Below are 15,194 nucleotides of genomic sequence, written 5' to 3' on the forward strand. Positions count from 1 at the left end.
CCATTGCCATAATCCTTGTTGTCGGAGCTTAGGAAGCTCCGCTCGGAGGTCATATAAGTGACTGTATATCAAACCGATCACGAACATCAAATGGAAATCCAGAGTCCTCAACACGTGCAAAGAACTTGGCGCATGTTTGGCGAAGTCAAGGAGTCTTGCCAAGGTGAGGGGGCGGACAGCCAAGCAAGCCAGGGAAATATCCGGCGTCCGCCAAGCTCATTTTCTTGGCCAGTGATCCCACGTGTCATATTTTGTGGGCATTAAGAAGAGATGGGAAGCCAAGAAGATCGGATAAGCGAGATTTCAGAGACACTATATACGGTCTAGGTGTTAAGGCCGTTTGTCGTGAGTCAAGGGTGCATTTGGAAAAATGAAGCCAGAGGATTCAGACGACGTAAACAAGATGACGGTTGGCTTGGTCTCATTTTGTGAAGTTGAGGCTTGGTGTTTGAATTTGGATTTTTGGCTGATCTGTATCTCTTTCGGCGTAATTTAAATTAGAGATGTCCAACTGTCTCTGATATCCCCAACCTGATCCAAAAGCCTGTCACGGAAATGATTGATCACCATGATATGACTCTAGGCAACACTGGATTCGTGTGGATGGCAGGAGTCAGGCTGGCCACATTCCGCAAGTCTCATTAAGCGACTTTTTGCGCTCAGTGTATCGATTTACAAAATTGGTATCTATTGGGTCATTTCGATGGGTTTAGCTAAAAGACTCTTCGATATAATACAAAGCAACTAACAAATCCAAGTATCTTTCGACACAAGAACTATAAACCAAGTTCAATTACAGGAGACAATATATATAAGCCCTAAACATCTGCAAACTAGGAACCAGCCAACAAGATACATCTTAGTAGAAAAGACCAACTTCACTCTATTCCAGTGACGGGTCCTTCAAAACACACACAGTGGCCTCTCGTGGGTATTTGACCTCAGGTACCTCGGGCCCCAATTTCAAAACTGACCGCGTTTTCTACCGCCTACCTAACTAGTATGTCAGCGTACTGACGATTTATCGCGCTCGTATACACCCAAGTTCAACTTATCACGAGAGGATACTGTAATATAAAATAACATTACGTACATGAAAGGAAAGCCCATGTATTCCAAAGAATATTTCGGTGGATCTTTGCAAATCATGTGGATAGTAGCTGGACCCCATGTGCGGCCGAAAATTTGCACGGCAGATGTAGGCTTGGCGAAGGATCGGATGCCTGGTGCTGCTTGCCAGGCGATGTCTAATTCTTTCCTTAACCAACCAAAAACATCATCTTCACTATGTTTTAACTTAGAACCCACCTACTTTCAGAAAGAAACATGCTCTCTAAGTTACCAGCAGAGCTGGTGCTCTCAATAACAAGTGGTCTTGGTAGTCACACGGATACTCTGCGGCTCGCCTCCTGTTGCCGTGCCTTCTATCAACTTTTGTTACCCAAAGTCTTTACATCGCTCGACCTGATAGAGCACCGCAGTAGCCACTTGAGTCGCCTGGTGCACACACTTGCATTCAAGTCAGCATTAGCGCAAGAAGTACGCACTTTACGTGTCTCCCATGGCTGGCGGCCGACTTCCGGCATGCGATATGAACAGGAGGCCATTCTGCCAGTTCTGAGATCAACCCTGGGACCTAATGACAACCTATCTACATGGGACTGGGAACTCCAGACTCGGGACAATAATGACGCATGGACTGTCCTGCTTCTGGCCCTCTTGCCTAATCTGGAGGATCTGGAACTGCATGTCTATGAAGTTCCGAATTACACTCTCGAGTGGATGGTCAGGGTCGCCGAAAAACAAAACCCTGGTTTGTCTAAATTAAGAAAGTTCTCAGTCGTATGTTCTGGTGTAGATGGTGGCCTCCGGTCATCGCACTTTCTCCCAATACTTCGACTTCCCTCGCTACGCAACTTTTGTGGCCATATGATATGTGATAGTGATAGCTCTGATGAGGAATATGCCGAAGATCAAGCGTTCGATGTGGTCAGCTACTTGCCTGACAATGTTCGGTTCTCCAATATCACTCATCTTCAACTCAAGTCTAGTTGTTCTCGAAAAGGCTTTGCAGATTTGATCGCCGCACCCAAGAGCCTTGAATCTTTCATCTTTGAACATTCCGATGACACAAATTACGCGGATGATGAGGGGATGTACGCGTCGAGATACTACCCACCATTACAAAGACATTGGCAGACCTTGCAAACGTTAACACTGACCGACGAGCGCACCAACAATTATGCGGCTTACCAGAGTCTCGACTATGACTACGTCGGATCATTAGCGGGGTTCGCAGCGCTAAAGAAACTTCGGCTGCAGATATCTCATATACTAGACTGGGACCAAGGCTGGAGTGATCTAAATAAGACATCAAGAAATAAATTCAGTGATGTCTTTCCTCTAACACTGGAAAGCCTTATTCTTGATGGTCTAGAGACAGAGCATACAACTGAAATAGCTGAGGCATTCAAAGACCTGCTGTTAGGGGAGAAAGACCGCTGCCCAAACCTGACTTATCTAGAGGTCAAAGGAAACTGGATGCATGTCCAGCAGTCAACTGAGGAGTCTAACGCGAAACCTCGGCCTATACCTGCCATGTTAGAGGAATTTGCGGACTTCAAGGTAAAACTTGAGTTATCATGTTCGGCTGCGGAAGTTGAGTTTTGTCTACGTGATTTGCATGTTGAGGACATTATGAAGCAGAATGATTTGTATGGCTTTGGGAGTGATACCCTGTGACTGGGTAGTTTTGGTCAATATCCGCCCACTAGCAGGAAGAGGGACCATAATTTGAAAGCTCGTGAACGCTGATGGGAGTCCTATGAGGCTTAGTAAAATTGATCATTGGAGGTCTATGTGTCTTGTTGATTCCAATCTCTGTGTATCTGAACGGCAGAAGCGGGGGTTGGCGCTGGGTATGGGTCATAGAGACCATGCCTTGAGGATAGAAGCTGGTTGACATCACTCCGGCGTGGTGGTTTGGGTATCTTTCCACGGCCTAATCACCAACTGGTTAAAATAGTTTCGAACTTAAGCACATTTGTTTCGAGTTACCTATTGAGAAAGCTAAATCAGTTGAGAAAATCTCCCGGCATCAGAGATATTATTTGAGGTCATGTTCTAGGCATATGCATTAATTTGAACATTATGGATGATGTCATAAACCCACGCGAAAAGATGCCAGAATCGATTTAGCTACTCCTTGCAATGCCGGTCGGGCCTAGAACTGCCTGGCGTTTAGCAAATGAAATGAATCCAAGAACATTATTATGAGCCATGTCAGCTGGAAACGCCTGATCAACTCACAGGTCACAGAACCTGTTGGTACTTATTTTGGTACACCACGGAAATCTGCACCCTTTATCTTTGTATACGAGTCTCTTTCGCGATTTCCGTTTTCATCGCAGTTAACCATGAACTACGGATAGTTGTACGTCACAGATACGTCTAACAAATATAAAAATACGAAGTCTAGATACAGCTTCTCAAATGTTAAGAGTTACGATGCAATAGGGGAATAGTGACGACCGAGAATGTACAATTTAGATCTTCTTGAAAGAATAATCGAGTTGTTTAAGTCTGAGGATTCATCAATTTGTGATGAACCCCTTTAATACTAGAAATCTCTGCCTTAAACTAATCCTAATTGAATTCTCAGATGATGAATCACAATGGTCGCCGTCATGGCTCATTCATGGCATAAACCATGGCCGGCAGCCATAATTCTCAACATCAAATACAAATTCAGACTACATATCCCGTGTATCTAAAGTCTTTCATTCATGGAAAGCCATTCTCTTTGAATGAATAAAGCATATACAAGTCGAGATATCTATTTATCAAGTTTACATTGATATTCGTCTCTCTGTCCTGTGACAATGACTGCATGGTTTCCGTCAGGAAGAAATGATTCAGTGGGCTGGCGGTTTAATGCCGTCGGCCTTCTAGCCGTTATTGGGGAATCATCAATAGCGCCCCACGTATTCGCCTTGACGTCTTCGTGGCTTTGTCTGCTCCCTCGCTTGATTCCTGCACCACAGGCGATGCTCAAGCCTTCCAGACCGACACGTTTTCCAGCAGTACCTGCCAACGTTGTTGGTGTACACTCAGGAACAAGAGTCGGTGAGCTGAATTTTTATGCCGACCTCATCCATCAAATTGGGACCCTGAAACCCTACGAGTTCCATGAATATAGCATCAGGCGTGCCTCAGAATACACAAGTTCTGTTGAGGAACAAATACCTCCAGCTGTTATGTCGATGCGCACTGTCTCACCGCTGGATATCCTCGCCGCTGGATCCTGCGTCTTAACAGTAGGCTTACTTTTTTGGGCTTGTCTAATCCAAGATGGTGTTGCCATCATTGCCCTTGCAGCAATGGCATTCGCGTCGGTACTTGTTGGTCTAGCCCGGTGGCATCGTCCACAACTTTCGATCCGCCCGACGGACACTGTTGTCCCTGACGGAGACATCATTATTCGCACCCGTGAAGGGGCCTTTATTGTTGTGAAATGCTCTGAGGAGATCGCAAGAGAGCTCTACACGGGAACCGAGGAGGCGAAGTATTTTATTGGTGATCGAGTCTTCAAGCTTGTTATGGGTGCAGGAACCGTGGCTTTAATGGTGGCTGTGGTGCTTCTCGGGAATTGCAGTTGGACCATGCAAGTTGCAATTGGAACAGCATATCTTTTTCTGAATGGCGCCTACTGGATTGTTGCACTATTCCCTAAAACCTGGATCTGGGATATCTCTCCTTACGAGATCAACGAGACGACACCACCGGGTCGAGAAAATGCCCATAGACAGGGGACTGGTAGCATGATACCAAGTTATACACGAACCTTGTGGTGCGCTATACAGTCAACGAAGCAAACGAGTTGGATTCCTATCAGCGGAGCGGCACCAGAAACTGCAGCCTGGAAAGAGTGGGAAAGGCTAGCTTATGCCAATAGTGTCAATCCCGACTGGGATGCTGTCGGTGAAAAGGACAGACTGATGCGGGAATTCAGAGAAAGAGAATATCAGCAATATGGAAGAGAGCATGATTTCACTGCTGCCAACAACGCCCCCCTACTGTACCGCTCCGTCGGGAAACGTTGTGATCAAATTCATCATTGCCCTACAAAGCATTGACGGGGCCGAATTGCCCGTTAAATGAATGGAGGTATAACTATCAACTAGTACCTCATGCAATTTATTCTTCATGTGGGTGGGCGAGGTCGTCTAGTATACTCCGATCGGAAGGTATCATTGTTAGTAGCCTTTTGCCCAAATGATAAATCACGTTCTATGATGATCTTAGGCATTCTGGCCTGCTTTTTCGTGTTGGCTAAAGCTCCTGCAATGAAGCGCATCAAAGCCGATAATGGTCGAATGGTAGAAATATCCTTGTTATCATCAATGTTCCTAACGACCTGTGCAAATAGCGCAGGTGCGTAGTAAGGGATGATTGCGATCTCATCTGATTACCCATCAAGATTGAGAATGTCTCTTAAGGGAAGTTTTGTCGATTCTGGCAAGTCCTACAATGCCTGTGAAAAGAGTTCTGCGACTTTTCTTGTCGCTCATACGTCCCGAAAACTTGTCTGCCTGAGCGATAGTCGAAGAAACTGTATGATCGGTATGCATGCAGATCCATGGAAAATTCAGCTCCCTAGGGAATTCAATGCTGAGGATCGGATCCTGACAGAGTCCAACAGATAATATTCCGAGCATCACTTGGGACATCGGAATAGCATTACCTATACTAGGCTAGTCAGAATGTCTTTTAAAATTGCCATTTTTCCTAGATAATTCATTAGGCAGTTTGAGATGACTATTCTGGGTCCCCGTTCAATATTGGTCACTTAATTTTGTCATAAATGGTAAAATGTTCAGAATCAGGCCTACCATGCACATCCTCTTTCTCAGCTTCTATAGCTCGATATCAAGATCATTTCCATCTTTTACAACTCCTAAGAGAGCTTGGGTTCTATAAATGTTGAAGCACACAGTTAATGGGAGTCTAATTGGGACAGTTAATTTTGACGTTTTCTCCAATTCTTTAAATGTGGGTGCGATGCCTGGGCTAAATGAGGTTGTAAGGAAGCAGTAGTCGAAGCTAACAGAGAGGAATAAAAGGCATGTTGACTACGAAACAGATAATGCTGAGTTCAGCGAGCTATGAAATGATGACGGCATTCAGATCAGGCGGGTGATCCAGATCGACGCAAGTTGCCAATTGTAACCTTACTTAAAGTTTATATCAGCCATGAGCCTTAATTGCCATTTTTATCTTACAGAAGCCGTAATCATACAGTCATATGAATGAATACGAGAGGCTTAAGAATATTCCCCTCCTCAACTGCTCCCCCACCTCTCTCTCTCAGTTCTTGTACATCGATCTCTCGAGAAATCTGGCGCATTATAGGGAAAAATTCACGCTCTTCACAATTTTGACAAGGTTATTGAAAAAAAGTAGCAACCTCCAAGGGCCACTATTTACGCAATGGAGTTGTCGGTTTCTCGCGAATCGCAACAAGTGCCCGATGACGGAGCACACATTGAAGTTCCTGGTTATACTCCTATTCCAGGAAGCTACCTGCAAAAGAGGATTCACAGAAGGGCTGGACAGAGCGATTCAAGCCAACTCCGTCCTATCTTAAACTCGTATCGATATCGCCCCCTTGAAGCGGTATCTTACGTTCGACTTCTCTTTCTGTACCCAGGTGATGGAGACGAGCCACTATTCTGCGATATCAAGCATTTTGATCTGAACTGCTACCCACCTTACGAGGCTTTATCATACGTCTGGGCTAACCCTGACCTTTGCTGCCGTCTGCATGTCGCGCAGCATGGGTACGTCAAGATCACAGCCTCTTTGAATACTGCCCTTCGAGACCTTCGTTTCGCCAACATGAATTCTGGTGCAAGAATTCTCTGGGCCGATGGCGTTTGCATCAACCAAAGGGATTTGGAAGAAAAAGAGCAACAAATTCGGCTGATGAACAAAATTTATCGCCAAGCGACATTGGTCTTAACGTACGTTGGAAATGCGACTAAAGAAAGCAAGATGGGACTGGATCTGGCTTGTATACTCCTCCGGTCAGCAAGTTCTCAGTCGCACGAAGTTGAAAATCCGACGTTGGGCGCAAATGAAGCCGAGTGGCGCCAACTAGGATTCCCGGAGCATGATCACCCGAGCTGGCATGCTCTTGGCGTGTTGCTACAGCGACCCTGGTCAAGTCGAGCATGGATTGCGCTGGAATTTTTGTCGAACAAAGATGATCTAATGATATGTGGCGATATCCTGTTTCCATGGACATTACTCTACGGTGTTGTCTTTCATACACTGAATGGAAGACTACCTACTCTCGCCTTCGACCCATCCAGACCGCCTGATGGACCCTTTGATGACCGGATGTACTTCGCAGAGACTCTCCACCTTCTGGGTTTTATGCGTATGCGAGCCTGGTTCTCTAACGGAGGGCAATTGGGTTGGTCACTGTTCAAACTCCTCCAGCGATGCCATGTCCTGGCATGCAGTGATCCAAGGGACAAGATCTTTGCCTTTCTCGGCATTGCTGAGGATCGTGAGAAATTTTCCATAGAAGTGAATTATACGAAATCTGTTACAGAAATCTTCTGCTCCACCGCCATTGCTCTACTTCAGACCTCTCAGTCACTGGAGCTTCTCAGCAGCATTCATGCGAATAGGGGCCTTGACCTGCCTAGTTGGGTACCAGACTGGTCGACGACACCAGAATTCGTCAATGAGCTCCTATATGATGCACCATTCTACCATGCCGGTGGATCAACTATCCCTAGGATCGACATAAAGACAGAGAGCAAGAGACTAGTTCTCAAGGCCCTGTTGATCGATCAGATATCTTCTGTCAGTGGCCTGGTAAGACATACCATAGAGAATGACGGGACTAGTACGTGCCATATCTGGCTTCAGGAATGGTTGCGCCAAGCTATGAGTCACGGGACATATCCTAACGGCGAAGCTCCGATAAACGCCTTGTGGAAGACACTTATAGCTAATTCGACGCATACGGGACATGAGGCTACCGAAAATTACGTGGAGCAATTTGAGGCGCTTAGGTTACGAGCCGCTACAGACTACGCAGTGTCAAAGGGGTATATCTCGGCGGGATTCAGGGATCTAGATGCTATTGCAACAGATCCACTCCTCCCTACTGATTTTGTTTCTCGGCTCGAATCGTTAGACGTCGTCCGACAATCGAAGCTTTGGCGCGAATTTGTAAGAGGCATAACGCGCGCTGCATGTGCTCGCTGTCTTTGCATTACCCAGAATGGCTACTTGGGCCTAGTTCCCCCGAACTCCCGCAGCGGTGATAGCGTCGCCGTTTTTCTGGGAGGTAAAGTACCTTTTGTACTTCGCGCGGTTGATGGCAAGTTTGAACTGATTGGGGAATCATATTTGCATGGGATTATGAAAGGTGAAGCACTGGAAATGAAGGATGTGGAGATACAGGAGACGACACTCATCTAAGTCGAGCACCTAGCTCATTGAGTCTTAGTGTTAGTAAAAGCTCATTAATTCTTGACTAAGCCCTAGTTCTAACTCTATTCCAGAGCCGTTACCTGGGCAGGTAACGCCATTCTAGTAGTAGAAAGCCGGCCAAAATCAGGTATTATTCCGTACGGTATTACGGTATTTTATATTTTTCCGCCCAACTCTATCCGACGGGGGGTGGTAACTCTGGCAGAGTTCAGGTTAGGGTTTCTCCTTCACTATGGGAGAAAAAAAGTGGGTCCCGCCAGGGTTCAGGTTAATTTTCCTCGCCAGGGTTCAGGTTTAGTCTGACGTTCATTCGATTTTTCAGTATACGAGGACACGGTGAGCGGGCGGCCAGAAACGGCTCTCATTGCACCGCCGTCCTGCCGCTCTCGACCGCCTGCCCGTCTCCACCATCCCCTTGCCCCTTCGGGTTTGGTGCCTCGTCCGCGCCCCCGTTCGGGTTTAGTGCCACCTCTGGCCGCTTTTACCGTTCCCTAACCGGCACCTCCATCTATAAAACTCCGCTCGTCCTCCTCGCAGCTTTGTCGACGTACTTTCTCTTCTTTTTCCTGTCTGACTCCCTTTCTCTCGGCCCCCGTTAACCTCTACGCACTAACTTGCCACCTGATACGTCGCCCCTTTCATTTCTACCGGAGATACTGCTCGATCTACCGTTGAGCCCGTTCTAGCCGGCGTTGCCTGTAACGCGGGCTAACCCCTAGCGAGTTGATATATTGAGATTATGAAGTATTTAGATATATCGTGCAATATAATGCTAGTATCTCTGCCGACGGTTGATTATACTATAAAGCTCTCGAGAAATCCTCCTATTGCGAGCCCTTTGTTACGGACATACCAGGCACCAATCAGTATGGGGCCGCAACTTGTTGATGGGCGGTCATGGACCAATCGATCAACCAACCCACCAGGATCACGTGACGAACAGTCAGGGAGGTTACGCCACAACGCTGGGTGCCGGTAGGGCCACTTACGGCCCCCTCAGCACAAACACATATTCTCCCCCATAAGAATATCGGAATTACGTCAGCCTAACCACGTGATCATGCAAGTAGTAGATGGGTATGGTGGTTTACGAGTAGATCCTGCCAAGGCGTATCTACCAATCTACTATCTACCATTCTACCAAGGAAGAACTAGGGATATATAGGACCTCATGTATCTAGTTTAGTTCTTCGTGTTTAATTCCAACATTGTTACTTGTGTCTACTATTCAGAAACCTTTGTGACTCGTATAATTTGATTATAACTTGACAACACCACGGGAAGGCCTATATCTCGGTATAGACTAACTCGGCGCTCTACTTGGCATCGCTCCTCGATACCCTCGAAAGGACTTAGCCCGTATAAGGCCTGTTAGGCAACGGTACAGTTGAGAGACAGATCGTTGAGGTTGGAAGTCAGCAAGACAAGGCAAGTATAACCCAGGGAATCTTCTAACATAGCGACGACCCGGAAGCAAGTGCGTAACACCCTTCTTGCTAAGCGCTTCGGTTATTTCGCTGGTATTATTTTTGCGCGGCCGGAGAATAGTGTCTTAGAAATCCTCAATATATACGCTCCTGATTTGCTATAGACCGTCCGAGGTTGTATTGTATAGCCCCTAGTCGTCTACGTAGGTCCGCTTATTCGTGACTACCTAGGGGTAAGACTTTCGTTATAGTCTATTTCTCCTAACTATTGTTACCTAGTCGACGAGACTTCGGACGATTATACCGGGATATAGACCAATAGCGAAATTGCCGTATTCTAGCCTAGTCTTAATCGATGCTAAGTACTATATTAGAAGGCTAACGATAGTCTATTCTATAGACGGCTGCCGACCACTATAGAGCCGGGTTATAATAGGCCGCTACCGAGGTGTACGGAAGCTTTTGCCGATAGCCTTCGGCCCCTTAATATATAACCGGTATAGCTCTACGCCTTGATATGACGATGAAACGGATCGAGTTAAATACCGCGGTGAATTCTCTACGCTATCTTACGGGAAATCCTTATCTATAAAGGAGATAATAATATCCTTCCGATAGCTCAATCAATCTATTAGTTCCCCTTTCCCTCCCCCCTAACCCTACTATATACTCAACCTCTAACCCCCCTTTCCCTCCCTAAAGCAATACCTTTAGGATTCTTCTAGCTATCTAGCTTTTTAAATATATCAAATACTAACTTTCGCCTAGAATCGTTTCGTCCGTGGAATCCTTTCTAAGACAAAGCTTAGCTATTACGCAATCCCCCTAGTACTTATCGCTACCTAAGTCTAGTCTCGATCACTACTAGTCCGCTAAGCTCTAAATCTAGCGACTATAACTCGAAGAACTAAAAGATTTATTCCTATAAACCCGAGCGATACCCCCTTCCTACCCGCCCGCCGACGGAGGTCTACTTAGATAGGTTATATTCGGAAGCTTAAACCACTCAACGGGAATCGAAGGGCTTAGATTAGATAAGTCCCGTTGTTATTGACCTAGAGCCTATTAACTTCGAGAATATTTCGCAACTATAAAATATATTTAGTATAGATAACCTCGCTTCTATACGATTTGCCGATAATATCTATTAGGAAAAAGAGTATTACCTCCTCGATATAGAATCGGGCAACTAGGATTCTATAAATTTTGCCGGTCAAAATCCTCCTACTATTGATCTTAGAATCCCTACTTAGTATAGAGAGCTTCTAAATATTCAAACTATCGATCCTACAATCCTAAATAACTATACCTCTCCGGTTATCGAACCGACTTAAACGACTACGAGGATTACCGGTATCGTAACGAACCTAGACGAATATCCCGCGAAATCTATTCACTCTTAGAGCAAAGTCTTATTTTTCGAACGTAGACAACGAAATTTAGAGGGGATAGTAGATACGGATTGCTAGCCCTCAATATCAAAGAAAAGCTTAGGTACGAGAAAAAGATATATAAGGATTGGCTCTTCTCGGCCTAAGAAAAGTTCCGTTTATCGTCTAAGCCTTTCTTTCCCCACAGTTCGTACCTAATTCACGGCCCTTTCCGTCGAAGACCGACTATAGTTCCTATCCTAGCTTTTTAAGGGTACGTTAACCTATTACGCTTCTACGCCTTCGAATACCGCTACCGCTTCTCTATTAAGCCAATATAACGATATAAGCGACGACTATAGTTATACGAGCTTAAATATTAAAGCGGTTGATACGCTATATACCTCTTCGAGAAAGGGACTACGGTAGTCTCCGGAGGAAGATCGCCTTTTAATAAAGCTTAGAGACGAGCAAAACCTTGCTTAGTCGGAGGTAGTTAAGCGATTTTTACGAGAATTCCCTAGGCGGAGCGAGGGGTTAATAAAAGTATACTAGAGTATAACAATAAAGAAAAGACGGCTATCTTTCCCTATTATTCTTATTGCTTAATATAATCAATATTAAGACGCTACCGATAGAATCATTAGAATATATAGAATTTTATATAACGGGTCGATCAATTGTATAAGATATATAGTTAAAATATACTAGAACGATTCTAACTACGTATAGGAGGTAGAAATCGTGAGGACTAGGGCTCTATAATTCGATCGGTTATCGCGACTTTTATTTATTAAGATATTTTAAGAAATTTACTTCCTACTAGAATAGTACAATTAGAGCGGATAATAGTATTAGTCAATATCGAAATTTGTTGGCTTTATATTATATAGAGGTATATAGGCTCCTAAATTGGAAAAACCTCGCTAGCCGGTATTAAGGATAGCCTACTAATAACAATATAGTTGATTCGGAGGATCTATTGGAACGCTCTATATACTATATATAACCTATTACGATAGAGTTGTTCCGGTATACTTAGATTTACTATATATAATATATGAGTTTGGGATAGTCCGGAATGACTATATATAACAATACAACGCGGGGAACTCGCGGTATTTTACCCCTCGTCTAAGATGATATAAGCTCGGCCTATAACTATTCTACGTTGAACTACAGTGTAATTCTGAACCCCTCCATAGTTAAGAGAGCGGGAGCTAGGCTGAAAACCGACTAGCGTACACTGTTATTCAGGAAAACGGACACTGTTATTCAGAACTCTCCTCCTATCACTCACATACTATTTTTACTTTCTGAAGGCTGCATGGAAATCACAACAATCTTAATTCTAACTCTGCAAGTTTTGCAATCGCCGTATTCAAATTTGAGTGGTTTTATTCAAGACTGCTATTTCCGACTGTAGAATGTCTAGCCTTCCGACTATACTTACAACCACCCAACTCAAATATATTTCTGACCACAATCCAAGTAGAATACTAAGGAATTATATTAGTACCAAGTTAATACAGATTCAGGTCCTATCCTTTCTGAGTATATGATACCCTGTATTAAGCAGTTGTATACTATCACTACAGTGCCTTAATGTCTTACAATATCGGATTGCTCACATTTCTAACCAGTGTTATCACATTAATCCATAAACAGACTAGCGTACGGTGACATTCAGGGGAACCCATAATCATACTGATATCCACCATTCTACTTCTAATTAAATTTTATATATCCATACCATCTACTATTTTTACTAGATTCTACAATGTCACAATCTAATCACGATCATATAAATTCTGCCACGGAGCCTGAAATTAAGACTGATAACCCCTTGCCGTCGTATCTGCAAGTGCTACCGGAACTTAGGGTAGTCCTATGCATAACCCATGGTTCCTGCTACATTCGAACCAGTCTCTCTCGCCATCTTCGTGACAAACATCATGTTAAGAGTCAACAGCGGCAAACCATCGAGTCCGCACGAGAATTAGCTTGCGTGGCACAATACAGCACTGGAGTCATCCAGCCTCAAGATGGGATTTGTGAGATTCGCGGGTTGCCGACCGTGCTCGGGTTCATCTGCCACTTCCCCGATTGCGACGTTCGCTCTACCAGCAAGGACCGGATCCGCCAACATTATAATAAGCATCATCAGTGGCAGGTCGCGCAGCAGGGGGCGATTCCATGGCATGAGGCCTTTATGCAGACGCTCTTTCTCCAGAAACAAAGCCAACAGTACTTTGCTGTGGTTCTTGCCGACCAGATTCCGACCTCCAACCCTCAATATATATATCGGCATGCCAACGCTCCTACTTATGTACCACCATCTGGTTCCGAGACACCCCCTTCGTCAGCTCTCACCGGCGATACATGGAAACAGATCATGGGCCGATACCAGAAGAGTCTCTCTCAATCATCGCGGAAGTCCATCGCCGCAGCGCGCCATGTATCCGAGGTCACTCCCTTTATGAAGCGGGCCGGTATCCATATCCACCTTGAAGGGCTCGAGGTCAAAGATCTTGGTCCTAGCTATCGAACACCACGACAGGACCAGGAGGCTTTACTTTTTGTCATTTGCGAAAGCGTCCAACGTGTTCTCGAGGGAGCAATGGCGGTCTTGGTACATGACCAAGATACAGAGGTACGCCAGCTTAGTCGCCGTAACGCACGGCTTCTCAACACTTTTGCCCGGGGAGAAACATCCCAGGACCCCCTCTCCGATCTCCAGAATGAACGTACGCGACAGAGATACATCACTACCTGGCAGCAGCTGGTATGCTACTGGGAGCGCGTCGTAGAGCAGCAGCAACTCCGGGACAATCTCTTTCAAGCCAGTACGCGGCAGCTTGAGGTATGGGTCGAAGTAACCGAGATCGCAAGTCAGATTGTGGATCTTAGTGGGTCTGAGGTCGATAGTCCGCATGGGGAGGATCTGCGCGCCCGGCTAGATCATGCCGTACTTCAATTCAGCCTTGCTATCATCCAGCACCCGGTTTCTCGTCGAAAGTTTGATTCAGTCCTTGTTTCCTATGCCGTGGTTCGCTTCTGGAGCCCTACGCAAGGAGCATGGCTCGCGATTGGGAACTATACATCTATACTATCGCAGTTGATCTACGACTGTCAGATGGTCATCCTTGCGTCTGTGTTGGCAGAGACGGCAGAGGGTAAGGATGCGGAGATAAGTACTATGATCATTGCGATCCGGGACGAATGGTTGTTGAACGATACCGACGGTCCTCTGTCGGAGCTGCTCGAGAACCGACTGCTCGGGTTCCGCATCAGTCAGACCGAGGTCCCCCCGGCCCAGATCCGCTGGCATGCCGATGGTCAGACTCTGGTCTGGTCAGATGTGGTCTTTCACCTCTCCGATATCCGCGAGATCATCTTTCAGCGGATTGCAGAGGCCCGGCGGATTCTCGAGGTTGAGCTTTGTCTCAGTGGGCGCTCTAGCCCAGCATCGGAGATCCCGACCATCGCGTATGATGAGCTGGTCGATAATTGGGACGCCACTGCGCCAGGCCAGTCATTCATCACCGATTCGCGCAATACGTGCCATCTGGACCCGGTCAAGGACTGGCTGATCACTCGGGTTGGTAGGACGCCTGCCCTGTTCCACACATTCTGGTCGCAGAATGCCGAGGGTCATTGGGTTGTGTCCGCCGATGCGACTCAGCAGTACGAGAACGCTGTCCAGCAGTTTCTCCGGGTGGTTATGGTCCCGTTCTTTCTCGGTTCAGGGCAGCAAGGACGTCGTACTGAGTTCATTGGCCTTCGGTGGCGGAACACCACGTTGACCACGCGCGATCTCTTCCTCCACGATGGACAGATGCTTTTCATCCTTAGCTACTATAAGTCTTAGGGCTTAGGGCTTAGG

At 45.9% G+C, this 15,194-nt stretch overlaps 3 protein-coding genes across 3 annotated transcripts; all 3 read left to right on the forward strand.

Annotated features, from left to right (window-relative positions):
- Window positions 1-1,326: 1,326 nt before the first annotated feature.
- N7511_007469 (uncharacterized protein) lies at window positions 1,327-2,742 on the forward strand (the record flags this gene model as incomplete). The annotated part of the gene is made up of 1 exon (XM_057129846.1): window positions 1,327-2,742. One exon carries the CDS (start codon window positions 1,327-1,329, stop codon window positions 2,740-2,742), a length of 1,416 nt encoding a protein of 471 aa, XP_056982914.1.
- Window positions 2,743-3,881: 1,139 nt separating this feature from the next.
- On the forward strand, window positions 3,882-5,135 carry N7511_007470 (uncharacterized protein; the record flags this gene model as incomplete). The annotated part of the gene is made up of 1 exon (XM_057129847.1): window positions 3,882-5,135. The coding sequence occupies one exon, from the start codon at window positions 3,882-3,884 to the stop codon at window positions 5,133-5,135; it is 1,254 nt and encodes a 417-aa protein (XP_056982915.1).
- A 1,354-nt stretch (window positions 5,136-6,489) lies between these two features.
- Window positions 6,490-8,499, forward strand: N7511_007471 (HET domain-containing protein; the record flags this gene model as incomplete). Its single annotated transcript, XM_057129848.1, has 1 exon — window positions 6,490-8,499. The coding sequence occupies one exon, from the start codon at window positions 6,490-6,492 to the stop codon at window positions 8,497-8,499; it is 2,010 nt and encodes a 669-aa protein (XP_056982916.1).
- Window positions 8,500-15,194: the final 6,695 nt, after the last annotated feature.

Source organism: Penicillium nucicola, assembly GCF_028828085.1.
Source record: "Penicillium nucicola strain IBT 29836 chromosome Unknown utg000007l, whole genome shotgun sequence".
Classification (NCBI taxonomy): Eukaryota; Fungi; Ascomycota; class Eurotiomycetes; order Eurotiales; family Aspergillaceae; genus Penicillium; species Penicillium nucicola.